The sequence below is a fragment of the Anomalospiza imberbis genome, chromosome 3, assembly GCF_031753505.1.
Source record: "Anomalospiza imberbis isolate Cuckoo-Finch-1a 21T00152 chromosome 3, ASM3175350v1, whole genome shotgun sequence".
Taxonomy (NCBI): Eukaryota; Metazoa; Chordata; class Aves; order Passeriformes; family Viduidae; genus Anomalospiza; species Anomalospiza imberbis.
In genome coordinates this window covers 6,394,207-6,413,358 of record NC_089683.1, presented here as the reverse complement: position 1 = coordinate 6,413,358, position 19,152 = coordinate 6,394,207, and the positions used below count along the sequence as shown (strand labels likewise).

The window sequence follows — 19,152 nt, the reverse complement described above, 5'->3', positions numbered from 1 at the left end:
TAAAAATCTAATTTTTAAGCATGGTACAAATTCGCTGATTTTTATCCAGACCGATGATGAGGACGTGGACATCAAAAAGCAGTCTTAGAAATTTAGCTGTTATGGAGTCATAAAATCACAGATTGGTCAGTGTTGGAAGGGCCCTTAAAGTTCATCTTGTTCCACCTCCTCTCATGGGCAGGGACAAATTCCAGTGGGCAGGTGCTCAAAGCCTTCTCCAGCCTGGCCTTGAACACTCATTATTAAAACAATATTTTATTTATTGTCACCCAGAGAGTTTGAACTGTCACTCTTTCTGTAATAATTTGCAGTTGAAGGACACAATCAAAATTCAACTGATGCCAGGAGGAATCTTTTCCTTGGCTTCAAAGAGCTTTTGATGAAGCAGGATTTACACTACAGACACCAACAGCCAAAGAAACGGTTAAAGTCAATGGCATAAACAATGTGAGCAAGGTAGAACGATCTTTTTATGCCTGAAATAGGCAGTAAAAAGACAGTAGATATTTCACATTTGTTTTCTAGTTTAGAGTATTTATAAATGTCAGGGATCATTTTAACAATATAGGAACTCAGAATTTAATTCCTATTGCTGGAAGTTTCAAGAGGGCTCTAGGATATTAGATTAAGGGAAGATGAGATAATGATTTATGGCATAAAAACCTTTCCTGAATGTCAGTCAATCTGTTCTGCTCAAAGGTTGTTAGCTATTTTGATATTAATCTCTACAAGAAAGAAATCATTGGTATTAGGAGGAAGGATGGGGAGGGGAAGGGGAAGGGAAAGGGAAAGGGGAAGGGAAGGGAAAAGGAAAGAAAACTGAAATAGTAAAAATATGCAGGAGGGTAGACTTTTTGCTAAAACAGTGTAGACTGAAATAGTAGGTTTATGGATTTTTACAGTATTGGTACTTTGCTGTGGCAGCAAAGGATGCAGTAGGTAATCCATCCCTTGGGTTCTCTAAATCCATGTAGGTTGTATTGTTTGAGCTGCAATGTAATTCAAGTATTGAGTGTTAATTTAAGAGAATAAATCTGTTCTACTATTCAAGACGTCAGGCACATACCACATTCCCTTCTGGTCATACATCTGCAAATTTTAGTCTGATTCATGTTAATCTTTGTGCAGTCCTAAGCCAAGGTGTGCAGAGAGCAGGAATGACCAGGTCCTCCCTCCTCACCTCTCAGCAGCACTGAAGTCATGCTGGGGCTCCTGCAAAATGTGTTAACAGTGTACTGACAGGAAATCTTTCTTTGTTCCAGCATGGACCTGTGTTCACAATATTTGCTCTGGGAAAACGGTTCACTTTTGTGACTGAGGAAGAAGGAACTGAGGCATTTTTTAAATCTGAAGACTTAAATTTTGAACAGGCAGTACAACAAGCTGTCAAGAATGCAGGTAACTGAGACCTTTATCTTTTTTAAAGGAAACCAAATCTAGTTACCCAGGAACATTAAATCCCAACCAAAAGCCTGTTGGCTTTTTGATCATGCCTTAAATTCTTATTTTAATCCATGACCATGCTATGAAATGGTGAAATTAAATTTCTCCATGACGACTCAGTACTGTAAACCAGCTGAGGGATTTGGATTCAGTCTCAAGGAATCAGAAGTTTCTGATCCAGGGAATGCTATTCCTTTTACCATCTAGCAACCCCAGTTTGAGATCAGGTCCTTTGCTGTGTCTGGACACCCTACCTGCTAGTACCTTGTTAAGAGCAATCTTAGGTAATCCTATCACTTCATGGAAAATCAGCTTGCAGCAATAATTAGTTGCTACACAGTAGTACAGCAATCATTAGATAAGGATGAGGTGTTTATGAGGATGTACTACTATAGCATGGAGACACAAACTGTTTTTTTTCCCACTACATTCAGTTTTGTGGTGCGCCTGCACATCTCTGTACATCCCACTGGGGGGAAATCTCTGGATTGTTGGTTCTGGCACTGAAGCTTCACGAGGCAGGAAGATGTTACATGGACTGGGAGAAGCAGACTCATTACCAAAATCTTTACATGGTTACGAGGAAGCTTCCAGGGAATTTTACTTTAGGAAAATGATGATTAAGGCATTTAAATTAGAGTCAAAAGTTATGTGTAAAAACGTTCACTCTGTCTTTCAGTGAAAAATCTTCTTTCCAAAACATTTCTGTTTCATTTTGTATTTAGTCTCTGTTCCTGCAGAAGCATTTTATCAGAATCATGGTATCCTCTACAGCATGATGAAAGGGAAAATGAGTCCCACTAATCTACATATGTTCTCGGGCACTTTGTGTAAGGAGCTCCATGAGCACATGGCTCACCTGGGCACGGAGGGCACGGGCGACCTCAATGACCTGGTAAGGTAAGGGAGTTTTGCAGCACGTCTCTAACTCAGGGATGTCCTATGTGGAAGGGAAATGTTTCTGTAAAGCAGCTGGAGCTCACAAAAGTCTTAGAAAAGTTTTGTTAGGATGCTGATCACAGCTTCATGGTTTCAGGTGGCTTACAGAGTGGATAGGGTTTCATGTAAAGGTGTTTTTCCTGGTTAGGAGAAGCATCTGAATTGCCTGTTTGGAAGAAAAAAGAAAACACAGCATGTTCCAACAATCCCTGTTTCCCAAAATATGGGATAAAGCTTCACATATTGATAAAGAACTTAGAAACAGACAAAATGCTTAATCTTCTGCAGTTTGAGAACTTTCCATGTTTGAGCCAAGCTTAGCTTGAAGCTTAACTAGGACCCTCTGCAACTGACTTGGCTGCCAGAACTTAATGTTAAAAAAAATTTGTTTGATGTGACAGCAACAAAGCTTTTAACTCCTTCGTTTTCCTGATTATCTGGGACAACACCTATATCTTGTCTGTCCATCTGTACTACAAGTTGAACTCATGGAATCACAGAATGATTTGGGTTGGAAGGTACCTTAAAGATCCTCTTATTCCATCCCCTGCCAGGGGCACCTTCCACTGGAGCAGTTCACTCAGAGCCCCATCCAACTGGGCCTTGAAGACTCCCAGGGATGGAGACAGATACTGCCTTTGGTTTGGACCTGTTTCTAACACCTCACATTCAGATTTTCTTTTACTGCCTTTTCCTACATAATACAGTAAGATACAGCTGTTAGTGCAGTTAAATCACTTGGCTCTCACTGCAGTTAATGCAGTTTGGATTACCTGGGGAAAAATGGGGAGAGGGGCTTTGAAATCTGGTAGGAGGTGATTGGTTCTGCTTTGCTAATCAAGGCAAAGTAAAACTATTGGAATGCAACATTCTGCATAATTGTTATTTAACTGCCTCAACATGAAATCCATAGAGCCACCAGATGGCCCCCTCTTCCTAATTATCAGAAAATCAGAAACGTGAGTGCTATTCCCTGAAATTCTCACTTAGCAGCATCTGGGACACAGCAAAGGCTGCACAAGAGTTTCCTGGAGTAGAGGAGAAAGGTCTGAGGAAGGAGCTCAGAGTTTGCAGGATAACAGAGGAGCAAGCATGAAAGAGTGAGATGAAAAGAAACCAAAAAAGTTTTTTTTGGTTTCTTTTCATCTCACTCTGCAGCCAGAGGAGGGATGTTTCAGGATGTTTCGACCAGAGGGGTTTCTGCAATGCCCAGAAGGTTCATGTGGGTCAAACTGAAATGAGAGGGGTGGTTAATGGGGAGAAGGGGACCTCGGTGGCCAGAGCCTTTCTGCTCCTACTCAAGTGACCAAACCCTAGCTGGTGAAGTTCAGCCATGTGTAGAAGAGCAGCCTGAGGTCTGTGTATCTCCTGCCTCTGTTTAAAATCTGAAAAAAGGGTGTGGCTGAGGTGTGAGCCTTGTGCCAGCCCTTCCACACTGATGTGACCTTTGAGTCCCACAGCTTCCAGGGCTGGCAATCCAACGTGCTGCATCCTGGTCTAAAACTGCTGCAACAGTTCCCCTGTGGCCCCTAAGTCTTGGGCATCTTGTCCTTGCAGGCATGTCATGTATCCAGCGGTGGTGAACACCCTGTTTGGGAGGGGCGTCTGCCCAACCAGTCCGAGTGAAATCAAGGAGTTTGAAGAGCATTTTCAGAAGTACGATGAGGACTTTGAATACGCTTCTCAGATGCCTGAGTGCTTCCTGAGGTAAAGGGGCAGAGATGATGATTGTAGTGTACCCACTACAGACATTTACCTTGCTGCAGTGTCAGCCATGGGAAACATTTCCCCTGGAGGATGATGCCCAGTTTTTATTGATGGTGTGCCCTCAGGTGAAGCAGGCTTTTAGCTAAATTCTTCAAAAAAGTTCTGACCTTGTCTTGTGCATTTTCCTGGTATAAAGCAGAAATAACTGGGCTTAGGTGAGCAGAGCCCAGCTTGGACCTTTCAGGGAGCAGCAGAATGGGGTAAAGAGCAAAGGCCTGAGCCTAAATGTGAGTCCCAAGCTCAGGAGGCCTCCAGAGAGGTGTCTCTCTGCTCTTTTCCACACCTCAGCTGTTTTCCCAGTACCAATCCCAGATTACATGTGTGCACTGTCACAGAACTGACCTTGGGTAGAGACAGCTAAACCCTGAGGAGGTGCTTCCAGACACTGTCAGTGCTCTCAGGGCCATCTTTGCACCTTTAGCACCTCAAAATACCTTCACAAAGAACTGAGGATGCTCTAAAAAATAGCCTTGATTATCTTCAAGAAGATCATTCTTGAAAAGATTGGCCTAAGCAATCTGTCCAAATCAACAATGAAAACAGTAAAAAGGTATGAAAATGTAGGAGTGTTGCAGTCCCAGGTCCTGGCTGCAAGAGGAGATCTGGCCAAGGTGAAGGCCTTGGACGTGCTGTTCCTCATGCCAGTCATCACTTCTGTCAAGTCAGAGTGACGCTTGGCTGTTCATCAGCTGACTGCTGCCCAGGGGCTTTTGGAAAGCAACCCAAGGAGGGCTTCTCATGGAAAAGGAAATGTTGGTTTGTGCTGCCTCAGTTAAGTGGTTCTTGTTTGTTGCTTTTCTTTACAGGAACTGGTCTAAATCCAAAAAATGGCTTCTAAAATTATTTGAGAAAGTAGTGTTGGATGCTGAAAGGACCAACCCTTCAGAGACTGCATCCAAGGTAAACATGCAAGGCTAGGAAATAAGATGACTTTTTTGTATATTCTGACTGAAGCAATAGAGGGCAGGAATTACTTCAGTACTGGAAGAAATAAGTCAAATATGTCAGCTTTTATAGCTATACCCAAATGTTCCAGTATTGCTGTCACCTGCAGTAGGACAGACCCATAACTTTGACTCCTGTTCCTCCATTTAGTTCATTTCAAGCAATTCTGAGAATGAACATATTCCCCTGGGGAATTTTAAGGCAAGGATTCAGAGCTATGGCCCATCCCCAGCCTGCAGTACCACACTGCAGTGAGCAGTTGAAAGAGGTGAGAGAAAGACCCTTCAGTTGTTTCATTGAGGGCACTGTGCTGTGATACTTCAAAGCCTTACATGTGCTATTTATAAACCCTGGTGTAGAGTGAGCAGATCCTTCAACAGCCAGACTGGTAGAAAATAGCAGATTACTGGATTTGGAGCCAAGTACCCTAAATATTGATTGTGTCAAAGCTGAGATAAGTTGTTCCCCTGGTTATTCTCCTGAGCTCTGGCAGGAATTTTGCCGATAGGGCTGACAAATATGATGGCAGATTGGCCTGGGAATTTTGACCTACCAAATGGTTGTAGAACAGATCATTAAACAAAACAGGTTTTATTTAGAGTTCAAAAGCTTTACATACTGCAGTTTCTTTAATAAAATAAACCAGATCAGCAGAAAGAAAGAGAAGGCTGGAGAGGAGTTGGTGGGAGGTAGGAAGGTTCAGGAAGAAGGAAGCACAAACTTGTATCGGATGGGAATTTGGAAAAAAATCAGCCATTTTTTATTAAAGACTGGGCTTCTCCCCTCTGAAAAGTAGGCAGGAAGCTTTGCCTCACGTGCATGGTTGCTCTGCATTTAAGGAAATACTATAAACAAAAGCTGATCCTAGAACATTACACAGTTGCTATAGTTTCAAATATCAGCCCATTGAAGTCACTGCTTAGGTCACCAACAAGGTGCCTGAAACTAGGGAATTTGCTGATGTGTCAGACCATCTCTTCATAACAATCACCTTTTTGGTATGAACAGAGAGAACACTTTCTTCATTTCCATTTGTTCAACTGGCTCATTCCCATTTTCAGGTTCTTTAAAACAGAGGTGTAGAGAAGGGATTAGAATAGAGATTTTTTTTTTCCTTTCTTCCACATACAAGCAACAATGGGGAGTGAGGGAACCTAATCCTCTAAAACTTTAAGGAAATTGAAAGCAGTGAAAGTATTTAGGAGGAATTAATGTGGTGCACTGAGTTCTCCTTGCTCTCTGTCTATGTATGTCTCACTTTCTCTTAATAGCTGTCATCTCTACATTGTGCCTTCCAAAAAATCTATAACTAACATTACTTCTCTTTGAGAAGCTAGTCCTTGAGTTCTAGTAAGCCCTGCCCCAAACTATATTTTTTAATATATTATTGGAAATACAGATTATTTTCTTTTATTTTTAACAGACACTTCTACAACATCTCCTGGATAACTTGCAGGGAAGACATCTAGCTCCCAATTATGGTCTCCTGATGCTCTGGGCTGCCCAAGCAAATGCTGTGCCTGTAAGTACATCAGCTGCAGAAACACCTTCTCTCGCTACTGCTCCAAAGCCTGGATTTGGGAAGGAAAGGCTTTGAAGCAGAGGTCACACACACTCCATGGATTCCAAAGAAGGGATTATCACGCCCACATGCATCACTACAAATATACCCAGGCTGCAATGTCACAGAAGCAATGACAAGAAAAGCTCTTCTTGTATTTTTCCTAAATCATGTTGTCCCCTGTCATAACATTTCAGGAACATAAGCCTCACAGCTATTAAGATCACAGTCTTAAGCTGTGAAGAACATTTAACTCTGTTTTGAAGCACTGTGGCTGTATTATAGAAAAGACTATTTCAGATACCCTGGTGTTACCAATTGTAAAGAATATCAAAAGCATAATATAGAGTAACTTCATCTGTGTGTAAACCCTTGACTGATTTTGTCTCTTTCATTTTTTGGGGAATCTGCTGTACAAATGCCAGTGGAAGAAAAGAAATAGTTTGATTCTAGAGCTCTTAACTTTTGTCTGTGTTAGAAAAGGATTTGCTGGATTAATGACACTGATATAAGTATGCTAACAAGCCCAATATATCTAACACAGCTTAGGCTGACCAAAGACTTTTATAGGAATTTCTCAGATGAAAAATCCATAGCAGCAAAAACATCCTTTATTTACCATGACTACTAAGCTCTTTCCAGCACAGTTATGTCCATTACAGATGTGATTTAGAAAAACATGATAGTAAGTTATTTTTATATGTTCCCCTAACGGATATATCTATGTTTTTTGGAGATTGGATATTACTGCAGTTTAGCCTAAGGGAAATTCATCCATTTCAGTGAGGTTTCTGTGGATTCACATGTTGGCGTAAGTGGGAGGCATAGCCTGCTGTCTGTTATCAGGATAACTGACATTCCTTCCACAACACTTACTTCTGTAATATTCAGCTGTAAATAGACATACAGATATTTTTCTGTTTCTCAGAATAGTAACAACCACTGTTCTGGGGAATGGAATGACGAAAGAAAAGGCCTTTCACCTTCCAAGGGCATATTTTACAAGCACTTTAAACCCTTTTATCTGAAACAATTCAGTTATCCCTTCTTAGCCCGTGGAGAGAAGCCACAGTGTCCAAGTGCTGTACAGGAAATCTAAGCTACAAGATTTGCTTTGCAGAAGGAGGGCTGCATCCATGTCAGTCTGTTTGGGAAATAACAGTCAGAGTTTCATTCCTCACCAGGACAGATGGCCCACGACCAGATCTGTGTGCAGGCTGCACCTCCTGCTAGCTTAGCAAGAGGAGAGAGACTCTTGGCATTGCTGCCAGTCCTTCTGGTTTCATCCTGCTTAAGAGGATTTTCTCCTTTCCTAAATTTCTTGATTTTCAACTTCATTGCATAATCACTTAGCAAATTATTTCTAAAGGGGATATGCTACTCATTGTTTTGCTGTTAATTAAAACTTTTCCTGCCCATTTTAGTGTGACTCACTATGACAATGCCCTGCAAATTATTTAACCTCATTTCTGCAAATGCTAATATGAATTTATTTTTCTTTCATTCCTGCAGCTAGAACTAATAATGCACGATGATTTAGTAGTTCATTTAACACCTAGTTATTTGAAAATAAAGGATTCTGTGTTTCAAAGCTCAAGGCCAAAGCTATATAATGTTCACTAAAGATAAGTACACAGCAGATGACTAGACATAATCTCCCAGGAGCTGAGCCCTTAGATATGGATTTACCCAGGAAGCACAGCTCCCTGTGCATCTCAGCTACAACAGGCACATACAAAAAAGTGCACATGTTTTCACCTGCCTCTGTGATTTGCTAAAAGGATACTGTCATTCTGTTCCATGTCCCTAAATTCAAGGATTTCCATCTCTGTTTAGGTTGCATTTTGGACCCTTGCTTTCATACTCTCTAATCCTGCCATTTACAGGAAAGTCATGGAAGACCTGGCTTCTGTTTTTGGCAAAGCAGGTAATAAATCTGATTTTGTCCTTCTGGAAGCTGGAAGTGATTTATCCTGTGTTGGCCCAGCACAGGGCACACTTGGTCAGTGGCTGGGAACAATGAGTGTTCCAATTAAGGGTGCTACTGATAGCATAGAGTCCAGCTCTCAGATCTTTACTCAGTATAAGCTTAAAACGTACTTTTAAGCAAAAACACCTCTGATGTTAGCAGAAGGAAATAGGAAAATAACAGTATGTGTTTTTTTCTTCATTCCCATCAGAAAATAACAGTATGTGTTTGTTTCTTAATTCCTATAACTTAAACTTAGATTTTTATTTCCCAGTCTTATGCTTTTTCCAGGCACCTAATAGGATCAGTTGAGGTCTTTCAGTTCAGGTGTTTTTCATGGTGTGCTGTTCAACAGAGTTACAGCTATTCATGGGAAAAAAACAGTCCAGGAACTGTTCTCTTTCCTGTCATCAGAAGCAAATTTTTCCAGCATGGTTAAGCCCCCATGAGTAACCTCTTTCCCTCAAAAAGCAGTCACCTACTGGGAGCAGTCGTTCCCATATGCAGTCCCTTGGACCAGACTTAAACTTTCACAGAAGACTCTTTGTTGACATGAGTCAAAACTGTATCAAGAAACATGTCAGTAATTAACCAATAAAGAAAATTCCTGAAGCCTTTCTCTTGGCCTTGTTTCATTTTCTAATGTTAACAGAGCCCAAGAGCTCAGCTATGGATTCTTGTCTTGGTGCCTACAGTCCCTGAGATTTCCATGCAGTGCCCTATGAAAGCACAGAAAAACTCTGAAGACTTTTAACTTCCAACATGACTTTGTTTGGCCCCTTCTATCTAATGCCATATCTACACCTACCTTAGAGTTATTGAATTATGTTCAGTGGCTTTTCTTAAATTTTACTGATTTAGGTCTATTTATTTACTTTGAAATATAAAGACAATTTTTGGATGTAAACAATGCCTTGAAGTCTTGAAGTATTTCATCCACAGTCCTAAAGCAAGACATGCCAGCCTGTATCAAAACAAGTATGAAATGTAATTTTTACATGGAGTCTTCTTTCTCATGCCATGACAGGTAAAGATAAACTGGAAGTCTCTGAGGAGGACCTGAAGAAGATCCCTTTTATTAAATGGTGCACTTTGGAAGCCATACGGCTGAGGTCTCCAGGTGCCATCACCAAGAAAGTCATAAACCCAATTAGAATTAAGGTGAGGTTTGGTTGTGGGGTTTTTCTTCCCCCAAAGGATGCTGTGTGATTTGTCTGGAAAAGGTCCTCCCAATAGATCTGGGTAAAATTACAGTGATAGAGATATTCCCCAGCCTTACATATATATTCTTTTTAATAGATGTAGTCATCAGCATTAATTTATGAGTGGTTTGGATTTTCTGGCTCACAGACTTGCTTTCAATTTTGAATTGATTTAAAATTGAATTGAATTGAACTACAGATACTGATGGCATATAAAAGAGGAATCAGACACAACAAGTATAGTAGGAGGAACTACGTTTTAGTTACTGATAAGACTCCTTTCTGTCCCCTTCACTACCATTCAGAAGGGAGGCGTCAGCATTCAGGAATCTGGCAAAGAAATGTTTGGGAAAAAACCCACACTCTTAAGGAATCAGTGCTCATGACTATTTAACATTACTGATCAAATTACTAATATCTACTGTCATAGAAGGGTTTCTTTGAATTTCTTTGCATTGAAGGAAGTATTTAACAAAATATTTAGAAAAAAGAAAACAGCTCACATGATAAATCAAGAAGCAGGAAAGACAGAAATGATGCTTTTGATCTTTTGATACCTAAAAAAAACCAAATTAGAACACAAATAATCTTTCCACCTTCCCCACTGTTTAGGTTTTATGGAAAAAAATAGCAACAGCAAGAAGAAACTTCAAACATGTAATATGGTCACCATGGCTTTATCACCTTCACTTGTCTTTTCTTAGGATCTTCTGCTGATGGAAGAGAACTACCAAGGAGGGACTATTTTGTGAGATTTGTAGTTATTTTCTTAGAGATTTTTCTCTTTTCAGAATTTCACCATCCCTGCAGGTGACATGTTGATGTTGTCACCATATTGGTTACATCGGAATCCAAAATATTTTCCTGACCCAGGAGTGTTCAAACCTGTAAGTTGTCACTCTTAGTGTGGATATTTAGCTGTCTTTTCTCCTCTTTACTTATTTTACAATAAAATCATATGGAGAAATGTGCTTAAATTTGGCTGGAGAATGGCCTTGAATACAGAGACATAAGGGAGGAGCCAGTAGGAATAAAAAAGTCTTTTAAATTCAGTGACATGTTGCAGGTAATTTGTTACTACTTTAATATCCCTTTGGTCCTGCCTTATCACTCTCTGTAACTCCCTGAAAGGAGATTGCAGCCAGGTGGGGGTCAGTCTTTTCTCTCCAGTAACAACTGATAGGATGAGAGGAACCAGCTTCAAATTGTGCCAGGTGAGGTTTAGATTGGATATTAGGAAACATTTCTTGACTGAAAGAGCTGTCAGGCATTGGAACAGGCTGCCCAGGAAAATGGTGGGGCCACCATCCCTGGAGGGGATGTGTAGATGTGGCAGCTGCGGATGTGGTTTAGTGGTGGATTGGCAGTGCTGGGTTAATGTTGAACTTGATCTTAGAGGTCTTTTCCAACCTAACCAGTTCTGTGATTCCAAGTATTCTCCTCTCCCTGCCGGATGATTTCTCGTAGGTATTATCTCTGCTAATTCAGTAGTTAATCTAGTTTCTTGGTTATTATTCCACTGCAGGTGGCTGTGTGGGCAGGCTTGTAACTGTTCTTTTTAGCACCATCCAATATAGAACAGTTTGTCTTTTTTATAGAAATACATCAAGGAGTAATTTAAACAAAACTTCCCTTCTAGCAAACTCTTCCTGATTTGATATCCTTTTTAACAATTCCTGCTTCTTTGAAATCTGAAGATGAAACTCTGATGCAGCAGCTTATTTTTTTAGTAACTTTATTTCTAAAGAGCAAGTTAGCTTGTTTTTTAGAAACTCTCCCTTTTTTCAAGAGGAATAGATGAGTGCCCCTTAGACATTGTCATTCCAAATGTATGACCTTGCTTCATCACCACTGAGATTTTTTTTCTTCTTTATTGGATTTTGATGCCGACAGGTTTCTTCCTCAGAAATCTCTAAACAGCCCTAGCTGAAAAAAAAACCCTAAAATAGATAAATGCAAGATGATGTCTTCTCTGGGACAGTTTCATCAGAGGAGTTCACCACCAGAAGCTTGACAGGGTGTTACTTGGCAGAGTAGCACTGAGTTTGTGGAGGCTGGTACAGTTTGTCACCCAGCAGTCATGAGATTTGCTTCTCTCAGTGTCACCCACCAAAACTTCAGCCAATATTGCCTTGTTCCTTGTGTTGTCCCTTTCCTCTCAAAGCAATTTAGGAATCGGCAGGGATCCCTTTGGGTACAGACAAGCTGTTTTTTGTGGAGAATCTCTCATCTTCTCACACACTGGCTTACACCAGTTAAAACTCACAGACCTTGCATTTGTCTGTGCAGAGTGTCTCAGAAGTGTTTTTTCTGTGCAAGATGTGTGTGAGCTATTTGTATGTCATGGCACAATTTTGTGGCTGAGGCTTCCCTCTGTACTGGTTGAACATTTGCATTTGTAGATACATTTAAAAAGAGAAGGTTGCATTTTAATAGCTCAAGATGCAGGATTTAGGAAATGGGGAAGTATAGGAAAACTGCTTTAGGGGTAATTTTGAAAACTTCTCCAGCATTTCAAGGCACCTAGATGTGTTTCATATGGGACCCTCATTTCTTTCCCTGATTCGGTGTTGACTTTTGGATCCAGACTCTAATACTAACAGGTGGAATGCAAAAAAAATGGTATAAGTGCAACTTTGTATTGAGGATTAGCTGTCCAAGGTCATTTTTAGCCTGAAGAAATAAAGTTAAGCTTTATTTATATAAGGCTGATTTGGAAAAAAAAAAGTTTCTTCCCACAGGATCGTTGGAAAGAGGCAAATTTAGAGAAGAATGCTTTCTTGGACAGCTTTGTGGCATTCGGAGGAGGGAAGCATCAGTGTCCAGGAAGGTCAGTGAAACAGCTGGAATTTATTTATTCCCAAGCCCTGCAGAGAACTAGTCTCTTGAACTGGGCTTCTCTTACTCTTGGAGATAACGTGTTTGCTTTGCTCTTTGCCAGTCTCCTAATGTTTGGCATCATCTGCACCTTGTTTAAACTGATCTGAAAGTGGTTTAATTCCTGGAAAAGATAGGTGAAGTCACAATGAACAGGCAGAATCTGAGACCAGTGTATCAAGGGATATTGCCCCCCGCCCAGGGAAGAAATTCAGCCTCGCTCTGTCCCTGCTGAGGTTTCTTTTCATCAAGGGAGAGTTGCTCCACTTCCAAACACACCATTTTACAGACACAGTTATTTAGGTTGCCTTAAACCAGTTCTAAATAAACCCACAGAACATTTCCCAGGTCTGACACTCTTTCCATCCTCTGTGATGCCACTGACATCTCTGCTGATCTTCAGGTATCTTAACTGGCTCCTCTCTGTTCGAATCTGGTCTTTGCAATATAGAATTGTATAATGGCTCAAATTGCAGATCCTGTCTCATTTCACTCCTCCAGCAATGCCAGCCTTGGCACTTCCTGCATTCCTTCTGCTGTTTTCTCTGCTGTCCCTCTTCCTGGAACAAGTCCCAGGGAACCAGCTGCTCTTTGTTCCTGTGTTCAAACATCTCTGTGCTCAATCGTCTGCCTTCAAAACCTGAGACAAACCTGCTCTTCTGAGACAAAAGTCTCCTTAGAATCCTTAAGACCAGTCATTTTACCTCGAGTTTCATGTGGAGTAAGGAATCTGGAGGGTGTTTCAGAGGATCTGCATTCTGTAATCTGCACCCTGTGGTAGGCTAGACATGAGTGCCAGATAAACTTTGTAAAGGCATTAAAGACATGAGCAAAACTGCTTTCACCTTTTAGGCTTGCCCGGGGGAAGTGCTCACTCGCTGCTGTACCTTGGTGGTTTGTACCACATTCCTGAGCTAAATCTGAGCACAGCCTCTCTTCCAGCTAGGGCAACAGCAAAATTCACAAGAGGCATCTGCAGGTACAGGGAAAGCTGCAAAACAATGTTTCTGAAAGCTGCTTGTTTATATATCCTGACCTATATCTTTGTCCAGGCTGTTCTCTGGATGCTGGTAACATCTTTAAAATAAGTTTTTGTTTAGAGAGAAAAGTATTACATTACTACACAGACAACAGATGGAGAATCTTGTTCTTGCTGAGAAACAAAAAAGACCTTTCAGACCCTTTGGCAGTCCACATGGTAACAAACACCTTCATGTTTTTCAGTGATAATTATAAAAGAATAATGTGATGGTTTTGATAAAAAGAAAATTAAATCAAGGGTTGTATCAAGGATTCCAGGTTGCAGATTTCCTTCATGAAATCTGACTGAATGAAACAGTGATATTTCAAGTTTAAGATGCATTTTTATTTATTTCAGTACTGAGGTTTATAAATGAAATGTATGAATCATTTAATTTCTCCATTGCAAAAGTTCAGCATAAAATTAAAAGCTAATTTAATCAAACTGAAAGCTAGTAAATAACTTAGCTGTCCAATATTCTACCAAACCAATGTGGATATAGCTCCCAAGAAGCCATTTCTGTGCCCTATTTTTTACCTAAAAGAAAAGTTTGATGTCAGTTTGACTACTTTAGTTGAACCAGGTGAGTATTGCCTGTGTGACTGTGCTTGTCTTGCATGGGCGTGTGGTCCCCTCAAGCACTGGCGTCCAGGGCCCTGCTGTGCAAACAGAGCTGGGACTGGAAGGACCCAGCCTTGCATGGTGCTGCAGGCTTGGAGCTTGGCTTACATCCCACCTGAGCTGGGCTAATAGCCATCAAAATATCTCTGCACTCCATTCCCTTGAGCCAAGACCACCAAAAGCTCAAGGCAATTCCAGTGTGAAATCACAGGAATAATTTGGGTCTGAAGCTGTGCTGAAACAAACAAGGATTTTCCCACTCCAGAGCCCAGGGTGGCTCCATGTGCAGAGCCTGGTGGCTCTGCAGGAGTTACCTTGGGTTTGTGAGGCTTTTAGCTTCCCTTCACACCTGCCAGGCCAACTCCATGTGCAGTCATGTAGCCTCTTCCCCTGTGAATTCCCCCATAGCTATTTTATCCAGGATTCCCAGCATTTCTCTGTAGAAGAGCAAGGTGGTATTACTGTTTTAACTGAGTATTTAAGACTTATGTCTAAACTCTGCAAGTGAGTAATCCCATGATGTCGCACAGGTGCACACTGGTGAATGCAGAAAGCTCTTGTACACATAAGTATTAAAAACCAATAGCCTGGAGGATTTCACCTGCAGTTATCCAAAATCTTCTCTGGCCTAAGAAAGACCTTTGGGAGAGTGTTACAGAAAAAAGAAATCCTGCCCTTGGGTCTCCTACTGCATCCTAATGCTGACGCATTAAATAATAACTCCCACTGTCACCACTCTCTGATGTCACCAGGCTCCCAGCTGCATTATATAACTTTATATAGCACAATTAGTCATATGGCCTTTTCTGTCTGACTGCCTTCTCACTCCTAGGAAGTTATTTCAAGTCAGCAAGTGTTACGAGAAAATAAATGTTTATACAGTGGAAAAATCCATAATGATAAGGAGCTGTTTTAAAATAGGTGTCAGAGGGATACTGTCAGTCCAGTGTTCCACCAGAGTAAGAACGGGCAGCCACCACATTCCTGTTCCTTGCCGAGTAACAAACCCGAACTACAGCAGTTTTCCTATGGAGAAAAGCTTTCAGGCAGAGCTAAAGCAGAGAGTGTAAAATGTGTCAATGACACCCTCTTTCTTACCTGATCATAACACACACGTGATGGTCAGTCTGTAGGGCCAATGCTTTCCTCCCTTTTCGTGCAGGTGGTTTGCGATCATGGAAATCCAGCTGTTTGTTGTGCTGTTCCTGTACAAATATGAATTTGTGCTGTTGGATGCAGTGCCAAAGGAGGTAAGAGTTCCATGCGCTGGTGTAGCATTCTCCATCTTTATACCCTTCTTTCATCAGGCTCAGCTGAACAACCATGCTCAACTGTGGTTACATAAATTTTGAGAACATTATTATAAAACATGTAACGAACAACTCGATTGTTGTTTTAACTCAGAAAATCCAGGCAATTCCATCAATTCCAGTTACTGGGGCAGCACTGCCTATACCACAAAGTGCTTACAAGAATGTTTTGTCTCATCTTTGCCTAAACATTACCAGAGATTTGATACTTGTTGCTTACACAAACAGTAAATATGGAATGAGATCATTAATACTTTAAAGATATGGAATCAGATGTTACACTTGTAGTGCTCTTCCACTCCATATTCAGGGGTGGAAGGTAAATGGTTAGGGTAAGACTGAATGAGCAACAGAAAGGTTTTATACTTATGGTAGAATGGCACAGTTGCCATTTCATTATTTGAATATTTTGAAAGTATTCAAAATTGCAAGTGTTTCTTAAGGGCTCATGTGTCTCCCTGACAGAGTGACTGGAATAATAATTAACCATGAAGGCCCTACCCAAAGGCTTTGGCAAAGCCTAGAAATAATTATTGGTATTTGGTCTTGGTTCTCTAAGACTGAAGATGCAGAATGCTTGTATTTTAATGTTAAAGCACAATGGTAATTCCATTAACTAAACTAACTGATGTGTTTTTCTGAATTTCTTCTTTCTTCAGAGCCCTTTACACTTGGTGGGGACACAACAACCCATGGCACCATTACAGGTCCAGTATAAATGCCGGGAATGAAAGTTGTGAAGGCCTGACCTTTCTTTGCCAGCCCATGCTGGATGGATGGACCACTGAGCTGCTTCCTAATTCCAAATCTTCAGACAGCTTCTCTGCCTGCAGAGTTCTTGATTTCAGCTTTCAGTGCTGTACATTGTGCTGTGCCAAACCAGCGCAGTCATACCTGTGCTCCCCCTGGCTGCTCACCTCCCAGTGCTTCAATCCAAGCTCTCCTGCTGCATTCATAATTTGTGGGCCAGTTACTCACTGACTTTGCAAATCTGATATACTAAACTCACCAACCAAACATTCAGGACAAAAAGCTACAGTGTCTGGAAGTCCTGTGTGGAAGCTGTGCCAGAACCAGTGGAGAAGCAGCTCCCTTGGCCCAGGTCACTGCTTCCAGCAGGGCACTTCAAACCAAGGCCAAAGTGGTGCCTTATGCTAAGAAATCACATTGGTAACAACAAATTGCTCCCCGGTGCTGGTGTGCACAAAATCCAGGACAGTCTGAGCAGAGACCTCTGGATCAGCGCCACATCCTCGTAAACTGTGGGGACTTGTGTGTCACTGCCTGTGTGGGCAGGTGAAGGTCTGGCCTACTCTGCCAACAACCAGTGCCAACTTCTTGCAAATAAAATGCATTTGTAATGGAAAAATTGCAAGCCTTTGGGATCTTGTTCCATGGGAGCACCTGAAATTTCTGCTGAGTTTTATTTTGCTCCACAGGATTCAGAATTGGTCCTTGCATGAATTTGCAATGAAAGTTTGACCATGTTTAACTCCCGATAAAAAGTGATTGCAAGGAAAGCGGTTCCCGCTCATGAGACTGGTTGTCTGTTATTATCTAGAACACTTTTAATTTCCCTTCCATGAGTTATAGAACAAATTGCACAAATCTAAGAATATTTAATCCTGTAAAGAATACCTAGTAAAAGTTGTTTGAAGACACTGTCAAATAAGTTCAGATACCAACACTTTAACTGCTGTCAGATTTAATATACAACAATATCTGGCATGTATTTTTAGTCCTATAAGTAAAGATCATTCATAATTTTAAAAGTATTTAAAAAAAATCGCCTCATACGAATAGACTTTGAACAACAGAACAAACTATGGGAATAACATGCATAGGAAAATAACACATTGTATAATTCATTACATGGTTGGCTTACCTTCGTGATGGATAGAACAACTTCAGTGATTTATATGGCTGGAAAATGATTAGTCCAACTTTTATTTCAGCCCATAATGGTTAACTGTGTATGAGTTGCAATCTTAATTGCTGTTCCGGTGTCTCTTCCATAGCTGAAGGCCATTCCCTTGGATTTTATGCACAGTATTACCTGGAAGTGTATATTTTAATTTTAAAATTTGGAAATGACGTATTTGTAAGGCCAGGCTGGATGGGCCTCTGAGCAACCTGGTCTAGAGGAAGGTGTCCCTGCCCATGGCAAGGGATTGGAACTGGGTGATTTTTAAGGTCCCTTCCAACTCAAACCATTCTATGATTCTGTGATGATTTTTATAAATATCTTGCATTCACAGACCTTCACCCTGATCTGCCAGAGCAGGGGGCAGGATGAGGCCACTGGTGCTGTTTGTCTGAGTGCTGAGTGTTTCTGTCTGAGCTGGCCACTGGAACCATCAGTGCATACACACATTTTACACATCTGTGGATGTGTCTGCTGGATCCAGGGGTGTGGAGCTGCAGCAGCCTCACCTTTGTGGGGCTACTGGATTTAGCAACTCCCGATCAGTTGCGAATCAGCCATGAAAACATTAGTCCTGAAAGGCAGGACGTTTTTATGAGAAGTGCAGGCTTTTGGCAGAAAATAAATACCTGTTCATGGTAGAGGTGAAGAAAAGTGGGCCTGACTATGGGGTCCCATCACTGCCCTGTTGTGGATGACAGCTCCAGGCACTCGCTGTACTTTCCAAGGTGGAAAAAAACAAGGGAGGTGGATTAGTAAAGCAATGTGGTGGTCAAGTGATAGAGCTAAAAGGGGTCTTCTGCCTGGAAATAATCCAGAAGCTTCTGGGGGAGGGAAAGACTTTCCCATGGGATGGGGTTAAACAGGCATTAAAAGGTCATTGCCATACCCTGCGCAGGAGTGGATTAAGAGTATCTAAATTATTCATCTTCAAGTGCTTGTCCAGTTGGCTTTTAAATACAGCAGTGCCAAATTTCCATGGGGGATCTGTCCTCTTACCTGACTCTCCCTGCTGTTAGAAAGCTGTCCTACATATCAGGACATAGCAGGAATCAGAGTAAGTTTTTATTCATGCCATTACCACAAGACTGTAAGAAGCCAAAGATTTTTAAGCCCACATAGAAATAAAATGTATTTCAAGCGACTTTTTTTATTTCTACCTTCTTATGAAGTCTGGGTGTTAAAGGGAAAGTAGTGGAGCATCCCTCAAAAAGATCTTAGAAATTGTAACTGTTCCTCCTCCAGACGTGGCAAAGGCCAGATCTACCTGATAAATTCGAGTGTCAAAGTCATTGAAACAATGGTAAAAGTTGTTCTAATGAGACAGGAAATCTAGTGTTATGAGGAATGAGAAATAAAACTCTGTTACATTAATTTTCCTTTAATATTTGTATATCAGAGAAATGTTTCAGGGAAAAAAAAAAAGGAAACTAACACATTCCAGACAATTTTTAATATACTTTTGAAGAGAGGATAAACATTTTTCCTGAAATAATGAATTTCCTGTGGAAATATAAAACTCCTGAAAACATTTTGAATTAAAATTGTTGAGCTCTTGTAAGTGAATCTTCTC

The 19,152-nt window shown here is 41.0% G+C and overlaps 1 protein-coding gene and 1 long non-coding RNA gene across 9 annotated transcripts in view; one reads left to right on the top strand and one right to left on the bottom strand.

Moving 5' to 3' along the window:
* The window catches only part of CYP39A1 (cytochrome P450 family 39 subfamily A member 1), a 27,438-nt gene extending 10,263 nt beyond the window's left edge, over nucleotides 1–17,175 (top strand). For 6 of the 7 annotated variants that reach the window (XM_068183290.1, XM_068183292.1, XM_068183293.1 and 3 more), the window contains 11 exons: nucleotides 1,263–1,398; nucleotides 2,169–2,343; nucleotides 3,940–4,089; nucleotides 4,956–5,049; nucleotides 6,518–6,616; nucleotides 8,492–8,582; nucleotides 9,652–9,785; nucleotides 10,618–10,713; nucleotides 12,568–12,656; nucleotides 15,508–15,595; nucleotides 16,315–17,175. In XM_068183290.1, the coding sequence (XP_068039391.1) occupies nucleotides 1,263–1,398; nucleotides 2,169–2,343; nucleotides 3,940–4,089; nucleotides 4,956–5,049; nucleotides 6,518–6,616; nucleotides 8,492–8,582; nucleotides 9,652–9,785; nucleotides 10,618–10,713; nucleotides 12,568–12,656; nucleotides 15,508–15,595; nucleotides 16,315–16,386 (1,224 nt within the window). In that variant the 3' untranslated portion in view covers nucleotides 16,387–17,175. The remainder of the gene's footprint in view (nucleotides 1–1,262; nucleotides 1,399–2,168; nucleotides 2,344–3,939; nucleotides 4,090–4,955; nucleotides 5,050–6,517; nucleotides 6,617–8,491; nucleotides 8,583–9,651; nucleotides 9,786–10,617; nucleotides 10,714–12,567; nucleotides 12,657–15,507; nucleotides 15,596–16,314) is intronic. The other variant, XM_068183291.1, reaches the window with a different exon arrangement.
* On the bottom strand, nucleotides 5,833–19,152 carry LOC137470208 (uncharacterized). 2 transcript variants are annotated; one of them, XR_010996939.1, is made up of 3 exons: nucleotides 17,541–19,152; nucleotides 10,511–12,827; nucleotides 5,833–9,588 (listed from the first exon to the last, which is right to left on the bottom strand). It is a non-coding gene; the product is annotated as an uncharacterized lncRNA (long non-coding RNA). The 2 variants fall into 2 exon arrangements; XR_010996940.1 differs by lacking the exon at nucleotides 5,833–9,588 and having other exon boundaries at nucleotides 9,817–12,827.